The sequence below is a fragment of the Leptosomus discolor genome, chromosome 3 (assembly GCF_034619465.1).
Source record: "Leptosomus discolor isolate bLepDis1 chromosome 3, bLepDis1.hap2, whole genome shotgun sequence".
Classification (NCBI taxonomy): Eukaryota; Metazoa; Chordata; class Aves; order Leptosomiformes; family Leptosomidae; genus Leptosomus; species Leptosomus discolor.
In genome coordinates this window covers 67,510,510-67,526,552 of record NC_141393.1, presented here as the reverse complement: position 1 = coordinate 67,526,552, position 16,043 = coordinate 67,510,510, and the positions used below count along the sequence as shown (strand labels likewise).

At 49.4% G+C, this 16,043-nt stretch overlaps 1 protein-coding gene across 2 annotated transcripts in view; it reads left to right on the top strand.

Annotated features, from left to right (window-relative positions):
- Positions 1-484: 484 nt before the first annotated feature.
- Positions 485-16,043, top strand: part of TNR (tenascin R) — a 29,334-nt gene continuing 13,775 nt past the window's right edge. The window contains exons 1-7 of one of the 2 annotated variants that reach the window (XM_086462367.1): positions 485-980; positions 3,806-4,282; positions 4,739-5,002; positions 5,803-5,918; positions 8,442-8,592; positions 11,272-11,541; positions 13,313-13,498. In XM_086462367.1, coding sequence (XP_086318493.1) covers positions 485-980; positions 3,806-4,282; positions 4,739-5,002; positions 5,803-5,918; positions 8,442-8,592; positions 11,272-11,541; positions 13,313-13,498 — 1,960 coding nt within the window. The remainder of the gene's footprint in view (positions 981-3,805; positions 4,283-4,738; positions 5,003-5,802; positions 5,919-8,441; positions 8,593-11,271; positions 11,542-13,312; positions 13,499-16,043) is intronic. The other variant, XM_086462368.1, reaches the window with a different exon arrangement.

Sequence of the window (16,043 nt, the reverse complement as noted above, 5' to 3'; positions counted from 1 at the left end):
CTGGATGAAGCTCCTGGGGCAGGGGAGACAACCAAAAGAGAGCGCAGGGACGTGTTACCATCACTCATGCGTTAACCCTTTAGACCCTACACACTGTACTGATGTGGCACTGAAAACGGATCCCATACACTGTGTTTCTGCTTTATAAGTACACTGGTACTCAGTGCTTTATAAGTACCAGATGAACTGTTTCCTTAAAAAACCCAATGAACTATAGCAACAAGAATCTGCCTTTGTCACAGTTCAAGGGCCACCAGCCATGGGCTCCACTCAGGGTTGATTTAGACTCCACCAAAGCCAGCAGGACTGTGTGTGGGTCTAGTCAGCCCCACATCTCTCTGGATGACTTAGCCCAGAAGGACTTGCCTCTCTGCGCTGAGCAGTTTCAGGGCTAACACCAACCATGCTGTTTTTCTTCTGTGTCCCCAGGTCCTCCCCAAAGTTGTCTGACCAAGGCTGGCTTAGAAGGCTCTTTCCTAAGAAAATGGGGACTGACAGTGAAAACCCAGTCCTGAGGAATGTGCTAATCAGCTTCAACTTGATTCTGCTGGGCGCTGTCCTCAAGCCTTTTGAGTGCCGGCTGGAGGTGACAACAGAGCCAGCTGAGAGGCCTGTGGTGAATGGGGAGGGTGGCCTTGCCAACTGCAGCCCACCCATCAAAGAGCAGCCCATGGTCTTCCACCACATCTACAACATCAACATCCCCCTGGACAGCTGCTGCTCGTCCATGTTCAAGTCTTCGGCCGAGGAGGTGAGTTCAGAAGACGACCGGCTGGCGGAGTATGCGGAGCAGACCTCCGACAGCGAGAGCCAGGTCACGTTCACCCACAAGATAAACTTGCCCAAGCAGGCCTGCAAGTGCTCCACCTCCCTCCCATCCCTGCAGGAGCTGCTGAGCAGGATTGAGATGCTGGAGAGGGAGGTCTCCATGCTCCGGGACCAATGCAACTCCAATTGCTGCCAAGAAAATGCAGCCACAGGTAGTAATGCCATCCTGTTAGCTTTTAATGGGGACTGAGGGCTCGAGCAAAAGGCAGAAGAGACAAATACAAAACTAGTGATGCCACTCAGAGTGGTGACAGAGGAAAACCTATGTTTACCTATGATGTGGCTGTGGCTTTAGGGGAAAAGCTCAGCTTTGGTTCTCCAAAGTAGTAAAACCCCCTGGAGGGATTTGGTCACTGCAGGTCCCACACCCCACTTGCTGCAGAAACCCCATAATGGCCAGAGCTAAAGCCCCATTACAGATAAAATTACTACTGGAAGGGGTGAGCAGGGTGATCTCCCAACCCTGCAGTCCTTGCAACTCTGCTAGAGATCTGCCACTGCACGTGGGACAGGGAAGACAGACGTAGCTGCTGCTCACCTGAGCTGTCCTGGGGCTGAAGGCAGCGCCCCAGGAGCCACCAATAAACCCCTTCATCTTCTCTGTATGAAGAATGAATGTGTATGAAAAGCTGAGTTTAAAAACAAATAATAAAAAATACAGGGAATAACTTCAGTTGCCATGAAAGATGCAAACAAAACCTAAAAACAAAGGCACAAAACCTTCAATAGGATACTTCATCTGAATAAAAACTTATGTGGTTTGTGAAGCTCTCTGAGAGCTCCCATTAGGGTTACCCCATCAAAGACAGCTCCCCATTTCACCACGGCCGTTCCTCAGAGCTAAGAAGCAGCATGCCATTGAAATGAGATGGGTTAGGAATGGTTTGGGCTAGAGGCTGCATTTTTATAGTGCAGGAGCCAGCATACAGACAGTTTTCCTTACATCTTGGGAAGGTTGGTAAGAGGGGCTGTCTCGAGAGGCACCCATCCCTCATGCAGCCCAGCCCTGCTCAGAGTTCTGATGCACCAGGGCTCCTAGCAGGAAGAAGCCACCAAGCGAGAAGAGCCACACAGCACACCTTTCCAAGGGAAAACTGCTCTTCAGGCCAAGAACAGCAACAGATAAAAATTAAAAGCAACCCTTTCCCCCCCAATACCCACTCCTTTTTTAAGTTTTGCAGCTATTAGTGTGGTTTTTGTGGTGGTACCCCAAGTCCTTTATGTGTAGGACACATTAAAATGAAACGGGTGCAACACACACTCAGGTCGACAGAGTTGGACCAAGGGTGTGTAAGTTGGGGAGGGAGAAATCAGGATGGCACACCCAGCAGGGTGGCTCAGGCTGACATCTCCTGTGCAGCTGGTGGAAGTCACTGCATTTCCAGCTGCAGGCTCAGCCCACATCCCACTGCAATGCGACAGTCATCAGCTGCATTAATAATTAAGACAAAACATAAAGCACACATACGTTCCACCAGTGTATGCAAAGCAAGGGTTAAAATCACATAGGAAATGCAATGGGAAAAACCTGTTTTAAAGGAATTAATTTGAAACTCTGATGGGCCTATTTGGGTTACTTGCAACATATGCAGACAGTGCCATTAAACATTCATCACTTGGTGGAGTCTCCACTCTGATTGCAGATGAGCTAAAACTGGAGTAATTTCAATTATTTTTACCAGAATTGCTTTCAATTCACTGCGCCGCAAAGGAGATCAGGATCCCTATCCCACCGCCCAAGGCATTTCCCCAAGGAAAGCCACTCTCTTCCCCAACACTTACAAGCATCCTCTCTCCTCTTTTGATAACTTAACTAGAGGCTGAGATCTGAGGAGATCCTGATCGTCATTCCCAGTATTTGCAGTTTAGATTGGAAGCATCCTGCAAAGTAAACCAAACGGGTCTGTCTGGCACAGCATGTAACTGAATCCCTTTTATGTGTCTGCTGCATGCCCCATAGGAAAAGCTGCTCAGATAGCTCAGCTAGGATGGAAAACTTAGTTGGGAGACAAAAAGTCCTGCGGCTTGGGGTTTTCATGGTGCAGAGGTTTCCCAAGGGTTGGAGGATACACAGAAAGGGTTTCTGTTCTTCCTTGGTTCACACAAGGAAGAAAAGCAGTAAAAATTCGCACAGAAAAATTAGCCTGGCTGGGATATACCCTAAGCTGGAGCAATGGGTCCTTGTAAAAAGGCAAAACAGGGAAGCGCTGGCAATGTCAGGGTGATTGGTGCCTTCGTCTCCATGCATCCCTCCTTGCCCCGGAGCATCCTGTACAAGGCTGCCAGGTAAAGGCCGGGGGGGGGTGGGTGGGTGGGGGGGCTGTGCAATGACACATGACATTAGAGGTGGTGGCCACAGCGGCCATGTGCTTTCCCTTCTTTCCCACAACCCCAGCATGCCCAAACCCCTGATCCTTTGTGCAAAGCCAATGGCTTTGTCTTAATCAGGCTCACTAGCATGAAGATGTGTTTAGGTACATATCTGCTTCTTGTAGGACAGAGCAAGCAGACCGGGGTCTCCCAGCTGTAAAAAGAAACAGTGGGTGGAGAGGAGACAACAGGAGCCATGGCTGGGGCAGAGGGCTTGGCCAGGGAAGGCTTTTTCCCAGTAAGAGGTCTAGGGAGGTTCCCACTGATTGAGCGCTGAGCTGAGGAGAAACCAAAGGGAGGACCTGCACCCCAACGAGGCTGATAGGCCCCATAGCTATGGAGGCCAATGGTCTGAGGGGACAGACAAACTCTTGGAGATCCACTCAAACCCCACTATGAGTCCATATCAGCAATTCTGCCTCTTCCAGCCGTAAAGCCACCAGTTCCCCAGAGCTTGGCATGCTCAACCAGAGGGATGACCATCCCCTGCTTGCCCCACATCTTTCCTCCCTTCCCACAGCCCATTGACGGGCTGACCTGGGACCATTGCTGACCTTTTTCCACCTCCCACCAGTGGGCTCTGACCCTCGGTTCTGCATCCTTGCAGGGCAGCTGGATTACACCCCACAGTGCAGTGGCCATGGGAACTTCAGCCTGGAGTCATGCAGCTGTGTGTGCATGGAGGGCTGGGCAGGCAGCAACTGCTCCGAGCCCCGCTGCCCCCGGGGCTGCTCCAGCCGTGGCGTCTGCCTGGAAGGCCAGTGCATCTGTGACAATGACTATGGGGGCGAGGACTGCTCCCAGCTCCGCTGCCCTGCTGGCTGTGGCTCCCATGGGCTCTGTGTGGACGGCGAGTGCATCTGTGAGGAGGGTTTCACTGGGGAGGATTGCTCCCAGCTGCGGTGCCCCCACGACTGCTCAGGGAAAGGCCACTGCGCTAACGGCACATGCATCTGCCAGGAGGGCTACGCCGGGGAGGACTGCGGGTGGCTGCACTGCCCCAACGCCTGCAGCGGCCGTGGGGTCTGCCGGGATGGTCTCTGTATCTGCGAGGAAGGCTACGAAGGGCAGGACTGCTCAGCAGGTAGCGGGGGGAATGCATGGGGAGAGCCAGACCCTAATGTATGAGCAAGGGCTTCAAAGTGCCCAGAGCCCCATGGGAACACCATGAACCCTGGGAGAAACCCATACCTGGCAGAGCATGTCACATAGGACCTGCTCAGGCCCCACAGTTTGACTGCCTCCCTGTTGTCCCTGTCCCCAAAGACATCAAAGGCAAAAGTTTGGGAGTCGAGCAAAAAGCCAGCAACGTTCATCCCAACATCAGTGGTAAAGCATTGGTGCAACAGCAGCTGCAGTCAGGTTCTCCTGAGCCTTTGCCTTGCTATAGCAGTTAATACAACCACAGACAGCACATAACCCCCAGCCCAAAGCCCATGTTTGTGTCCCACCAGCAGACCCACGCACCCTTCCCCATGGCCAGGGGGAAGATAAGCCACACACACCCTGATGCTCTCCTTACCTCTGCTCTTCCCATCAGTGGCTCCTCCTGAAAATCTGCGAGTGACGGGGATTGGCGACAGCTCCATTGAGCTGACATGGGACAGCCCCAGGGCAGCCACCGAATACGTCATCTCATACCAGCCAGTGGGGCCGGGGGGTACCCAACTCCAGCAGAGGGTACCTGGGGACTGGAGCAGTATCACCATCACAGAGCTGGAGCCAGGCGTTGCCTACAATATCAGCGTCTATGCAGTCATCAGCGATGTCTTGAGCATCCCTGTTACCTCCAAGGTGATGACCAGTAAGTATCCTACAGCACTTGTCACTTGGTACCCAGATAACCATAGGTGATGCTCAAGCTGGCTCACATTTTCCATGAAAACCTTCTAGCAACAGAAACTTGAGCCTTCAAAAAAAAAATATTTGGGATAATTTTATCCCCATTTATGTCTGTATGGGGATATAGGAAAGGGGGAAATATATCCATGCTCTGCAGAAAGACTTAGTCTGAATGAAAAGCTGAAAGACTAAAAATCATTCAGAAATTTCCAGTGTTTGACTGAAGCTCCCAGAATATGGCCTAAAATATTGCACTTTTTTCCACATGAAAAATATTGCAATATATTTCGTTCCTTCCACTCCTGGGTGGGTTCCCTATGACGAATCCCCATGATATGGGTGACAGCACAGCAAGAGGGGATGCTGCTGTGCATCAGCAGATGTGACTGGGACCATGATGCACAGAGGAAAACGGAAGTATCAAGATGTAATGGCAACCTCCAGAAAGGATCCTCACAAACTAAAGATACAGAGGGCAGTGGGAAAACATAAACTATCCAGACACCCCTTTTGCAACCTCATCACTCACTCTGTTCACATGGTAATGCACTGGGATGCTTCAGTGTTCAGCAGCCCAGGCATTTCCCTCTTCTCCCTCCAACCCACCCTGAGGGGCAACAAAGGGACTCTGTTAACAGAGTCTATGAAAACGTTCCCCATTTTCACTGCCCAGATAACAAAACAGCCATAGGGAGGAGGGTGGGGACCGGCAGCACTCTCACATCCATCCCGCTCTGCTCACCACTGCCTCCTCCCTTGCAGACCTCGCCATGCCGCAGGGACTGAAATTCAAGACCATCACAGAGACGACAGCGGAGGTGCAGTGGGAGCCCTTCTCCTTCCCCTTCGATGGCTGGGAGATCAGCTTCATCCCCAAGGTACTGCCGCCCCACGCATGGCATTGCAGGGTACACTCGGTCACCCTAAAAACATCTAGTGAGCGGAGCCTAAATTAGCTTCCAATTACCCCCCCAAAGAAAATCAACCTCTGTTTGCAATTTGTGTGCTTCGCATCGGACAACACCAAACACCTCAATCTCCAATTGCCAGCTTGTGTTTCCCCAGTAGTCTTTGGTATCAAGATATACATGTCCTCATAAAATTCCCCAGTAAAATCAAGAGATAAGCACATAAATAAATAAACCTTCCAGCCTCACTGCCTCTTGCTGTCACCTCCTCTTTTTCCCTTCCATCTCCTTTGCCATGACCCTCTGTCCTCCTCTGCTTCCTCACCCCTGCTCTCTGCATGCTGAGCTACCCAAAGCAGCCTGGATCAAACTGAGCCGCCAGCTCTCAGACAACAACCTTCAGCATCCCCGAGTCACATGCACAGCTAATTCCTGCCACAGAATTTTAATCACAGTGATAAACAGGTAGAAATTGTGCCAGAAAAGATGAAAGGATGAAAATGTTGCCCTAAATATCGCATATTTTCTATGCACAGCAACAAAAATTGTACATCAAGTATTTAATCTATATTCATAATTTCTACACCATTTAGCCATAAGTATAGCTTCAATTGTATATGAAGCCTCTTTACAAGAGCATTCAAGCCCCAGCAGTAAAAGAAATGCTGATTAAAGGCTCAATTATGACATTTTCAGTTGCACAAACCCCTCGCTGGAGTCAAAGGCAGCTCTGGGCAGCAGAGAACTGCAGAACTTGGCCCCAAAGTTTTAAATGCTCTTAACTGTAAAGTATAATTATTCAACATGAAGCAAGGGCCTGATTGCTTTAAATAACTCATTCTCTCATTTCCAAAAAGGCTGGAAGGATCTGGGTGCAATTTTAGGTACATTCACACTCAAACTGTGTCAGAAGTCAAAGTTCAGGTACTGCAGTTATAAACTCCGGGATAATTTTCATTCACCATTGGGATAAAAGCCAAAACATTACGGAAATATCGGGAAAGAGGTTTTAGTAGCAAAAAAATAGCTATCTTTCAAAAATTTCACTGATCCTCAGGAATTAAGCTCAATAGCATCCCCCTGAAGCAGATCAATGGGGATATATCCATTTTAGGGTGAAGAATCGCCAGGATAGAAGCAAACTTCTCCCTGTAGGGTCATCAATGATAAGTTTTTACTCAAGCCAGCCCAAAAATACAAACTGTTTGTCATCTGTTCCATTTTTAAGCTTAAAACTTAAAACCATGTGGAAACATTTCAAGATTTAAAGCAACAGATAAGGTGCAAAAGGGTGTTTTTTCCTGGATGTAGGTTTTTGGGGTGGGGAAGGGGTGTAGCTTGCCAGGCTTTGAAGTTCTCACATCTGTTGGTCAAGCACATGGTCCTCTGCAGTAAAGGCACAGCCATGTTCCTTCCCATTGGCTGCTGAAATTGGACTCTCTAGTGTCCCCATCACTAGGTTTTCTCCTAAAATAAGGCAGAGGATGCTGCCTCCTTCACTGTCTGGAAGCAACACTCACTTGGGCAAACATTAAACCATTGCCACACCTCAACTAAAAACAAAACCTAGTCCCATAGGCTAAAATCAACAGAGACATAACAGCAGCATCACAAATAACCTCTACAAGCAAAATCGAGCTTGTTCTATCTTCCTGAAAACTGGGCAAGAGGATGCAATTTGGTCCTCAGCATCCCCACGAGGATGCTCGCATCCTCCTGCAGAGCAATCCTCCTTCCATGGTCCCCGTGATGCTCTTGCCCCCCAAAAGCCAGGTCAGGTAGGGTTTGCCTGTCTGCTCTGTGCACTGAGGATGGGGAGGGGGGAAAGATGAAGCAAAGACAAATTTAGAAAAGAAAATTAGGAAAGGTAAGATGGCAATTTATGGCCAAAATGGAAGATTTCCTGTTTAATGAGAAAAGAGATGAATATGAATTGAGAGCTATGTGCAAAGATTTGTTTAGCGTGTTATTAGTGAAGACGGCGACAAGAAAAGATCCTTTGTCCAAATACTGGCAGGAAAGGTGACATTTGCAATTGCTGAAAGCCTTACAGTTTTTCAGAGCAAACACAAATTATAACGAGTTTAATAAAGATACTTAAAAAACAAGGGATGGAAAAATAAAGACCTTACAGTTTCATACCTGTATATGAATAACAGAAGGCTCCTGGCACCTGAATAACAAGGAAAAGTAGTCTAGCCCAGGCTTTGGTTTTATTATCTTTTCTCTTCTGGAGAACAGCAGACACACAGATGGCAAAATACAGAAATTGGCGGGGGGATGGGGGAGAATTTCTCAGTCCAGCAATGTAGGTGCTCCATGCTTGGTGGGTTTCTGCACCTCCATGGTGAGATGTGCCAGACAAAGGATGCAATTTGGGGATGCAGGGCTGGGCATGGAAGGATGCAACATAGGGCCACCTCCTCTCCATGCATCAGTCACGCCAAAACACCTTTTTTTTTTTTTTTAATGCTTATTTCCACTTTCCGGCAGAATAACGAGGGTGGTGTGATCGCCCAGCTCCCCAGTACCGTCACCACCTTCAACCAGACGGGGCTGAAGCCGGGGGAAGAGTACACCGTCACCGTGGTGGCCCTGAAGGAACAAGCCAGAAGCCCTCCCACCTCCGACAGCGTCTCAACCCGTGAGTGAGCCCAACACTGGACAGCACAGCAGTGCCCAGATCTTGGTCCCCAAAATAAGATCCCATCAGCGAAAGCAGCCTGGCACTGCATGGGCAGGGATAAAACTAGCACCACCCAACTGCCTAAGCTACAGGTGCATTGCAGTGACAGCTTCTTCATGTGGTATTGTGTCCCTCTCCCTCCCAAATTCCTGTAAGCACAGCAGCTGTGTCAAGGTTATTGGGGTGGGGAAGCAAAGGCTCAGGTCCGCTTTTATTACACAGATGGATAAACTCCTCTTCCCCACTAATCTCGTGTTTCAGATGCTGGACCCCCCTAAGAAACATCTCTATAAATGTATTGCCTACTCATATATAACAGCTCAAAACTTCCACCTGCTTTTGTACCACCAAATGCCCTCTACTCCCACAAATTCAGTCAAATCAAGCAGCAGGGCAGGGGAGATAGGAGGAACAGCACATCCCTTCGTAACCAATTTATTCGACCAGTCACTGGTCCATCCCATAGGCTAGAGGAAATTCTACTGGGTCTTCCCCTCACTGAAGGAGACGTGCAACGGGCAGAGCTCACTGGGGAGAAGAGAGGCTCTCCATACCAGATCTGCTGCAGTCTGCCTTGCAGCCAGGCAGACGTCTACCTCCATCCAAGCTGTTGCAAACGGAAACAGCATTTAAATAGCTGTCAGAGGGTTGCAACGAGGTGATGCTCTCTCCAGGCTGCTAATTTGAGGCAATGGTGAGAGCAAAGGGAGGGCCCCTCCACCAGCAGCAGCTTGATGCAGGTCTGATCTTCCTCAGCACAGTCCTCTCCTCCTGCTGTGCCTCCACGCTCAGCTCGGTGTGGCTTAATAGAGACATCTCCTGGTCAAGCCCAAATCTTCCTTTCCCTAGGAAGTCAGGAAAAAATAAAAAAAAGAGGCTAGTACTTCAAACTTAGTGGTTGACCTTTGCAGGGGAGTGCAGATGGAGTGGTGGGCTTCCAGCTCTCTGCTCGGTGAAGGCATCCCCATGCTGGCCTGTCTGTTTTCCTCTGTGGCACTCCTGTAGCTTTGCCCCCATCATCCTCATTCTGCCTCAACACCTTGTGCCGGGATCAAGCAGCAAAGCCATGGTTTCATGCTGCACAGCTAAGCAGAACTTGATGCTCCCCAGCATCACCTGGATGACTGGACAACATGAAGTAGTTGGAGATTCAGGGTTTGGACAAGTATGTCCTGGTCCTGGCTAAACTGGACACCCAGCTCCTACCTAAACACCACAACTCCCAGCTGTCCTCCATTTTCCATTGTTTTTTTGCCCCCAGACCTCACCCTACTGCTCCCAACTCCTTCATGTGTCTTTTTCTAACCCTCCCTGGTCCTTCCCACCCCTGCCCGCACACATGTCCCCCAGAACTTCCCACCCTGGGGTGCAGCATTCAGCACATCCTTATTATATAGTGTCATTTTCTAATACATACAATATATTAGAGGTACTTGCATGCAGTATAGCCTGAATAACAGAACCAGCATGGGTTTTTTCACCCAGCTTGTGATCATGTAAGTGATAAAACAGGCTGCCCAGTAGGCTCTGTGCATCAACACTGCTATGGCACAGGAGCAATGGCCAGGCTTGGCCCATTTGTCCACCCATGCAGCAGTTTGGTCCTGCTGGACTCAAAGCATCCATCACCCAGACTTGAGCCCATGATTTCCAGAGGTCAAGTGTTGGGGGATATGGAGAAGGGAAGGGCCCACTCCTCTGCAGAAGAAAACAGAAATGTCCAAAATGGTCTCCCAGTAGATCCCTGGTATGAATTTAGCTAAAACCCCTTTATCTGAGAGGGTTTGGTGGACACCCACCGTAGCCCCGCACCCAGCTAGTTATGAAGACTCACCAATGCAGTTGCGTTTTTTTCTCTCTCCCCACTGCTAAGACATCAACAGCTTTACAAGCTGATCCCTCAGCTTAACCAGGAACTGGCACCAAAGCACGAACATTTCTAGAGACATTCCTCGGTTCTCATTGCTTGGATCAGTCCTTGGCCCCACGTTATTTAACACATTGTCAACGCCTTTCAAAAGACTTAATATCATTGCTGACACATTTTGCCAGTGATGGAAAGGCTCAGAAAACAGTAAATTGAGTGGAAGGATATCATCAATAAAAGCAGTTTGAATGGTTCAAAGAGCTGGACACAAAGGAAAGCTATACTTTTTTCAATGCATTGTGAAGTACAAGCAGTAATCTAGGAGCAAAGTAGACCACAGTTAGACATAGAAGATTTTATCCTGGGAGATGCCACCTGAAAAAGCCAGGGAGGAATTGTTGCCGATAACCAACTCAAGAGAAGGGCATGAGTTGCCATATAAATGTAATGGGCATTGATAGGAGAGCTGCTGGGTCCTGCTCTGGTGTCCACGGGTTGGGAGAGACATCAGTGGAGAGGGTTTAGGAAAGAGCCAGGAGACTGGGACAAGGAACTGGGAACCTACCAAGACCAAAACACCTGAGTACCTTGGGGTGGGGGGTCGTGTCTCTTGCCTGTGCCACCTTTCTGCCTTGTACCCAACTGCTAATTCAGGCCACTCTGAAGGTCAGGTTGAAGCATATCTGAAGCTTGGTGTCCCAAAAGTTGCCATCTTTCCCTATCCAACTCTCCCAAAATAACAGGTGCCCGTTTCCCCCCCTCCTCTGCAGTCATCGACGGCCCGACACAGATCCTGGTGCGCGACGTCTCCGACACAGTGGCTTTCGTGGAGTGGACACCGCCACGTGCCAAGGTGGACGCCATCCTGCTGAAGTACGGGCTGGCAGATGGGGAGGGCGGAAGGACCACCTTCCGCCTGCAGCCCCCCCTCAGCCAGTACTCCCTGCAGGCCCTGCGCCCTGGCGCCCGCTACCACCTTGCTGTCAGCGCCCTCCGGGGTGCCAACGAGAGCCGGCCAGCCCTCACCCAGTTCACCACAGGTAGCTAGCTGGCTTTGCTGGGAGAACCGGAATGAATTTTTAGGCCTCCAGCAAGCATGGGCAGAGGGCTTGCTGCAATCTGCAGGTGGGCTGTCCTGCAACAAGCATGAGGTTTTGCATATCCGGAGCCGAATGGAAGGTTTTTCGCATCTGGGATTTAGTGGTACCTGGTTTTCCCCCAGCATGAGTGAGCTGGGGTTTAATCTGGTGTACTGGGAGGAATCAGTGCAATGAGAACACAGTGGTTAAGGTGCAGGTCTGAAGGAGATGCCTGAATGCAGGTGCCTTGCATCCCATCGCAACCCTGGTGCAGAGCAAGGCAGAGCAAATGATTCAGCTCACACTAAAACACACACCCTAAAACTACCCTCTGACTCCCCTTCACTAGTGCCTATATTTCTGCTTAGTCTCTAAACCTCCAGTGCAACAGGTCTTCTTCATGTCCTGTGCCCCACAGGGATGCTCACATGGTCCCCAGGACAGCCCAGGTGATCACAGATACCAGTGACCAGGCAGATGACTCAAACCCCCACATTTAAATGACAGTTCCCTGAGCAAACCCCACCTTGGCCATGTCCTGCTGCAGCACCAAGGCTGAACCTACTGCTGCCTGTGTCACCACCAGCTTCAGTGCCCGTTCAGACCCACAGCTTAGCTTGAACCCACAGCTAAAATTTAAACCCCCAGCAGTTTATGCCCTTAATAGCACCCATAGGTCAACATGCAATTCTCGAAAGTACCAAAACAGCAAGCACGGGTCTGAATTCAAGGCGATGCTTGCTCCCATTCAAATGCCTTGCCCAAGGAATCAGCAGCTGAAAGCAGCCCAGTCAGAAACATGGTTATCTTATTTTATATCTTCTCTGAATACCCTAACTGGTCGGTAAAACTTTAATTAATGTTAAGCCTGCAGATAGCTAACAGGTTTAATTTACCATGCCATAAAGGAGGAGGTAAAGCGTGTATTTCAGTGCTGGTTTAAGGTATATAAATTACTTGTCATGTACGTTACTGGTGAATACTAGGCTCCTACTATAATAACTGTGGTGTGTGAATTGTGTGTGTATATATCTCTATAGATAAATATTTTGGACAAGATGTTCACCCCGACTGATTTGCTGTGTTGGCCTTCCTTGCTTTATTTCTAAAAGGCAACATAAAAAATTCCCCCTAAACTCAGATCTATCAAGGAGTAGTAATTACCCACCATCTGCTGGCGCCCAGCCCCTGCCTAGCACCAACCCATCACTCACTAGAGAGGTTTATCATGCAAACCAGAGCAGATTCAGTGCACAGCCTCAGCAGTTAATAAACAAAACCTTTGGGCAATGTCTGAGTGTGAATGAGCCTGTAAAGATGTTCAAGGTTCTTCTAAGAGCATTTCAGGCCAATGCATGACTGCCACAGAGCCCTTTTTCTCTTACGCATGCTGCCTCATTTTCCCTTACTCTAACACAGGGGGAAAATTCTTTTCTTTTTCAAATAACATGCAATTAGCTCCTGAAGCGACATGCTGAGGGATGCTGTGAATGCTGCAGCACTTATGTCAGCCTCATGGGTGGCATCTCCTGGTCTGTGCTGAGTAGGAGGTGAGAGCAGACATCTCAGCCCTTTCTGTGGGGACACACCCCAGGGCGGAGAGACTGCAAATGGGACCTCGCGGACATCACACCCGGGTACTCCTCCACTGCCATTTAGCCATGCCAAGGCTACTGGGTGCATTCCCGGTGCCCAGTAGTGAGATGGTGCCTCTCTCCCTTGTGTTGCACAGAGATTGATGCCCCCAAGAACCTGAGGGTGGGCTCGCGGACGCCCACCAGCCTCGAACTCGCCTGGGACAACAGCGAGGCTGAGGCACAGAGCTACAGGGTGGTCTACAGCACCCTGGCTGGGGAGCACTACCATGAAGTCCTGGTGCCACGTGACACCGGTCCCACCACCCGGGCCACCCTTGCAGGTATGCGTGCACCAACGTGTCCTTCTCCCCTTGCCCCTGGCCCATCCTCTCAAGCAGGCAGGGCAATGGAGAGCCCAAATCGGCACCGATGTTCAGTTGCCCTTATGATGACACATATTTGAGGCCGTTTTGGAGTTTATTAGTTACCAGAGAGATGGTTTTCCTTGGGATGAAGCTCATTTTCACCTCTGTGGGTCTGGATTTGGGCACTACTTATCCACGAGCTGAGCTACGCACCTCCAAGTGATGCACCTCCAGCAAGGGTCTGCCCAGATGCCAAATAGAGCTGGCAAAGAGCAAAGTGAGAAATGGGGAGAGGAAGCCTTTTTAGGCTGATCTAGAGGAAAATATTATTTTGCCTTTCCTTTTTTTTTCTTTGCTGGGAAAAGGCCACAGGTGCAGATGCCCTGTAGGCAGTGATAGGGAGCCAGGCTGCCTGGGTTTTTTGCCATTTTCCAAATTGGGCACAAAGCAGATCCAAATCCAGAGTTGTTATTTTTGAGAAGTCCTTCAAGCGGTGCATTATTCAGGCCAGCACAGGGGGTGCAACTAGGGGCTGCAAACTTCACCCGCCTCCCACTGCCCGGAAAGTCCCAAACACCTTTTGCAGCAATACAGCAAAGCACCGTGTGACATCTGGTTTCCTTTTTTTTCAACTACAACTGCTTGCCTGCCAGATTTGCAGCTCCATTGGCATGTTTTTTAAGCAAAGAAAAGACTGACATGCATATACAAAAAAGATCACTCATTCAGCTTGAAGTTCTTCAGTATGGCAGGACACCAGGTTCTTCCATGTTGACTCTCTTTGCCCTCCTGGGACCTCCCCAGACAGAAGAGGGCGCAGGCATCTCTGCCATATGGAACTATAGGAGTAAGTAAGTTCAGTGGAAAAGTCAAATGCAAAGTTACAGGCACAGCAGCACCAAGTCACAAGAAAGGCTGGAGGGCAGGAAAGCAATTAGAGCAGTTAGCTTGAAAAATGGTATGCAGAAAAAAGAAAATGTTAGGGATAGTTTCTGCTACATTCATGATGAGGACACACATGGAGAAGCAGGATGAGACCAGAGACACAGTGCTGGTCACCTGCTAGCTTTCCTCTAGGATATTTACTGCCTTTCTAGCTGAGAAAGAGCGTTAAAAATGGGCCAAATTCCCCTCCCTGGAGCAGAGATGGATCATACTACCCCAGTGACCCAAACTGTGATGACACTCATGGCAGAGCCCAAGCTTGCCTCTGAGGATGTGGCAGCCTGAAGGCTCTTGTTTTTCCCAATAAAAGCAAAAAAAGCTGCCAAGACTCTGCCAGACTCAGGCAGGGCTACAACAAAACCCCGTGGAGCAAGCTCCAGAGATGCAAAGCTCAAGTTGATAGTGAGCGATTTTTATGTAGTGCCTCCATCACCACCTAAGTGCATTGCTTCTAGTTCCCAGGGTACTATGCAATAAACAAACTTCTTAAAAAATATAATCATAGCCCAAAAAACATTCTGATGGCAAAAAAAAGAGCCAGGATAGCCATAGCATGGATGGTACATGAGCCTCTCCCATAGCTCCGTTACGCACGTGGTAGTCCTGTCCTCCAAAGTCTTCTTGCACATGGTGCAAAGCCTGTTGAGGTGGCTTTCCAGCCACCCGGGACTTAGTGGGATCCACGATGTGAAAGCAACAAGTGATTCCTTCAGCCACCTTCATCTGTCTTCAGGAAAAGCAGTGAGGAACAGCACTGAGCAGAGCTTATCAAAGATTTAAGCTTAAAAACATGGCAAGCCATGCCCTGCCCCATATGTCTCTCTTCAAAATCAGCATTTGCACAGAAATACCTGTAATTTTGCTCTACCCAAATGAGCTGGGAGAGAAAAGGCATCGTTTATATGCTTCTGCTCATATCTTCCTTCTCCTCCCCCTTTCTCCCAGGCTCTCCTCCTTTTGAGGATACTTCTGACACTTATTGGGCAGGGGCAAAGGGGGTCCATTCCCCACCCCTGCAACCCCTGGCACCAATACTGCACCACAGCAAGAGGAGAGGAGCAGCAGAGAGGGGTTTCCCTCCCTCCTGGCCTCTTGAGCAAGGTTTTAGTGGCTTCAGGGAATGCTGCCCCTGGGCAAGGCAAGGTGAGGTGGGGCTGGAGGGTTTATGGCTTTCTCTAACCCCGTGGGAAGGATCATGAAGCACCAGGAGGAGGAGAATAAAGCTGCCAGCGGCCAAGCAGAAGCGACAGGCAGAGGCAGGAGAGGTCCCATGGAGATAAAACAGAGATCAGCAAGAGGTGCAAAGTACAGGAGTTTGATTCCCATGTCCCTTGAGAGAGGCACTGCAGGATACATCTATCCCAAGGAGCAGCACTTGATTGGGTTCCCAGAAAGTCTATGCCTTTCCTAATTAATGTATATTTCATTTACTTTGTATAATTTACTTCTCTTCAAGACACCAGCCCTGTGACAATATTTGACGTTGAATCACTTTGGAAACAAACATAGCTACTTTATCGTTCCCTTCTCAGCTCACATACGCACACACGATTTCTATCTGTATGCCAGCAATTAC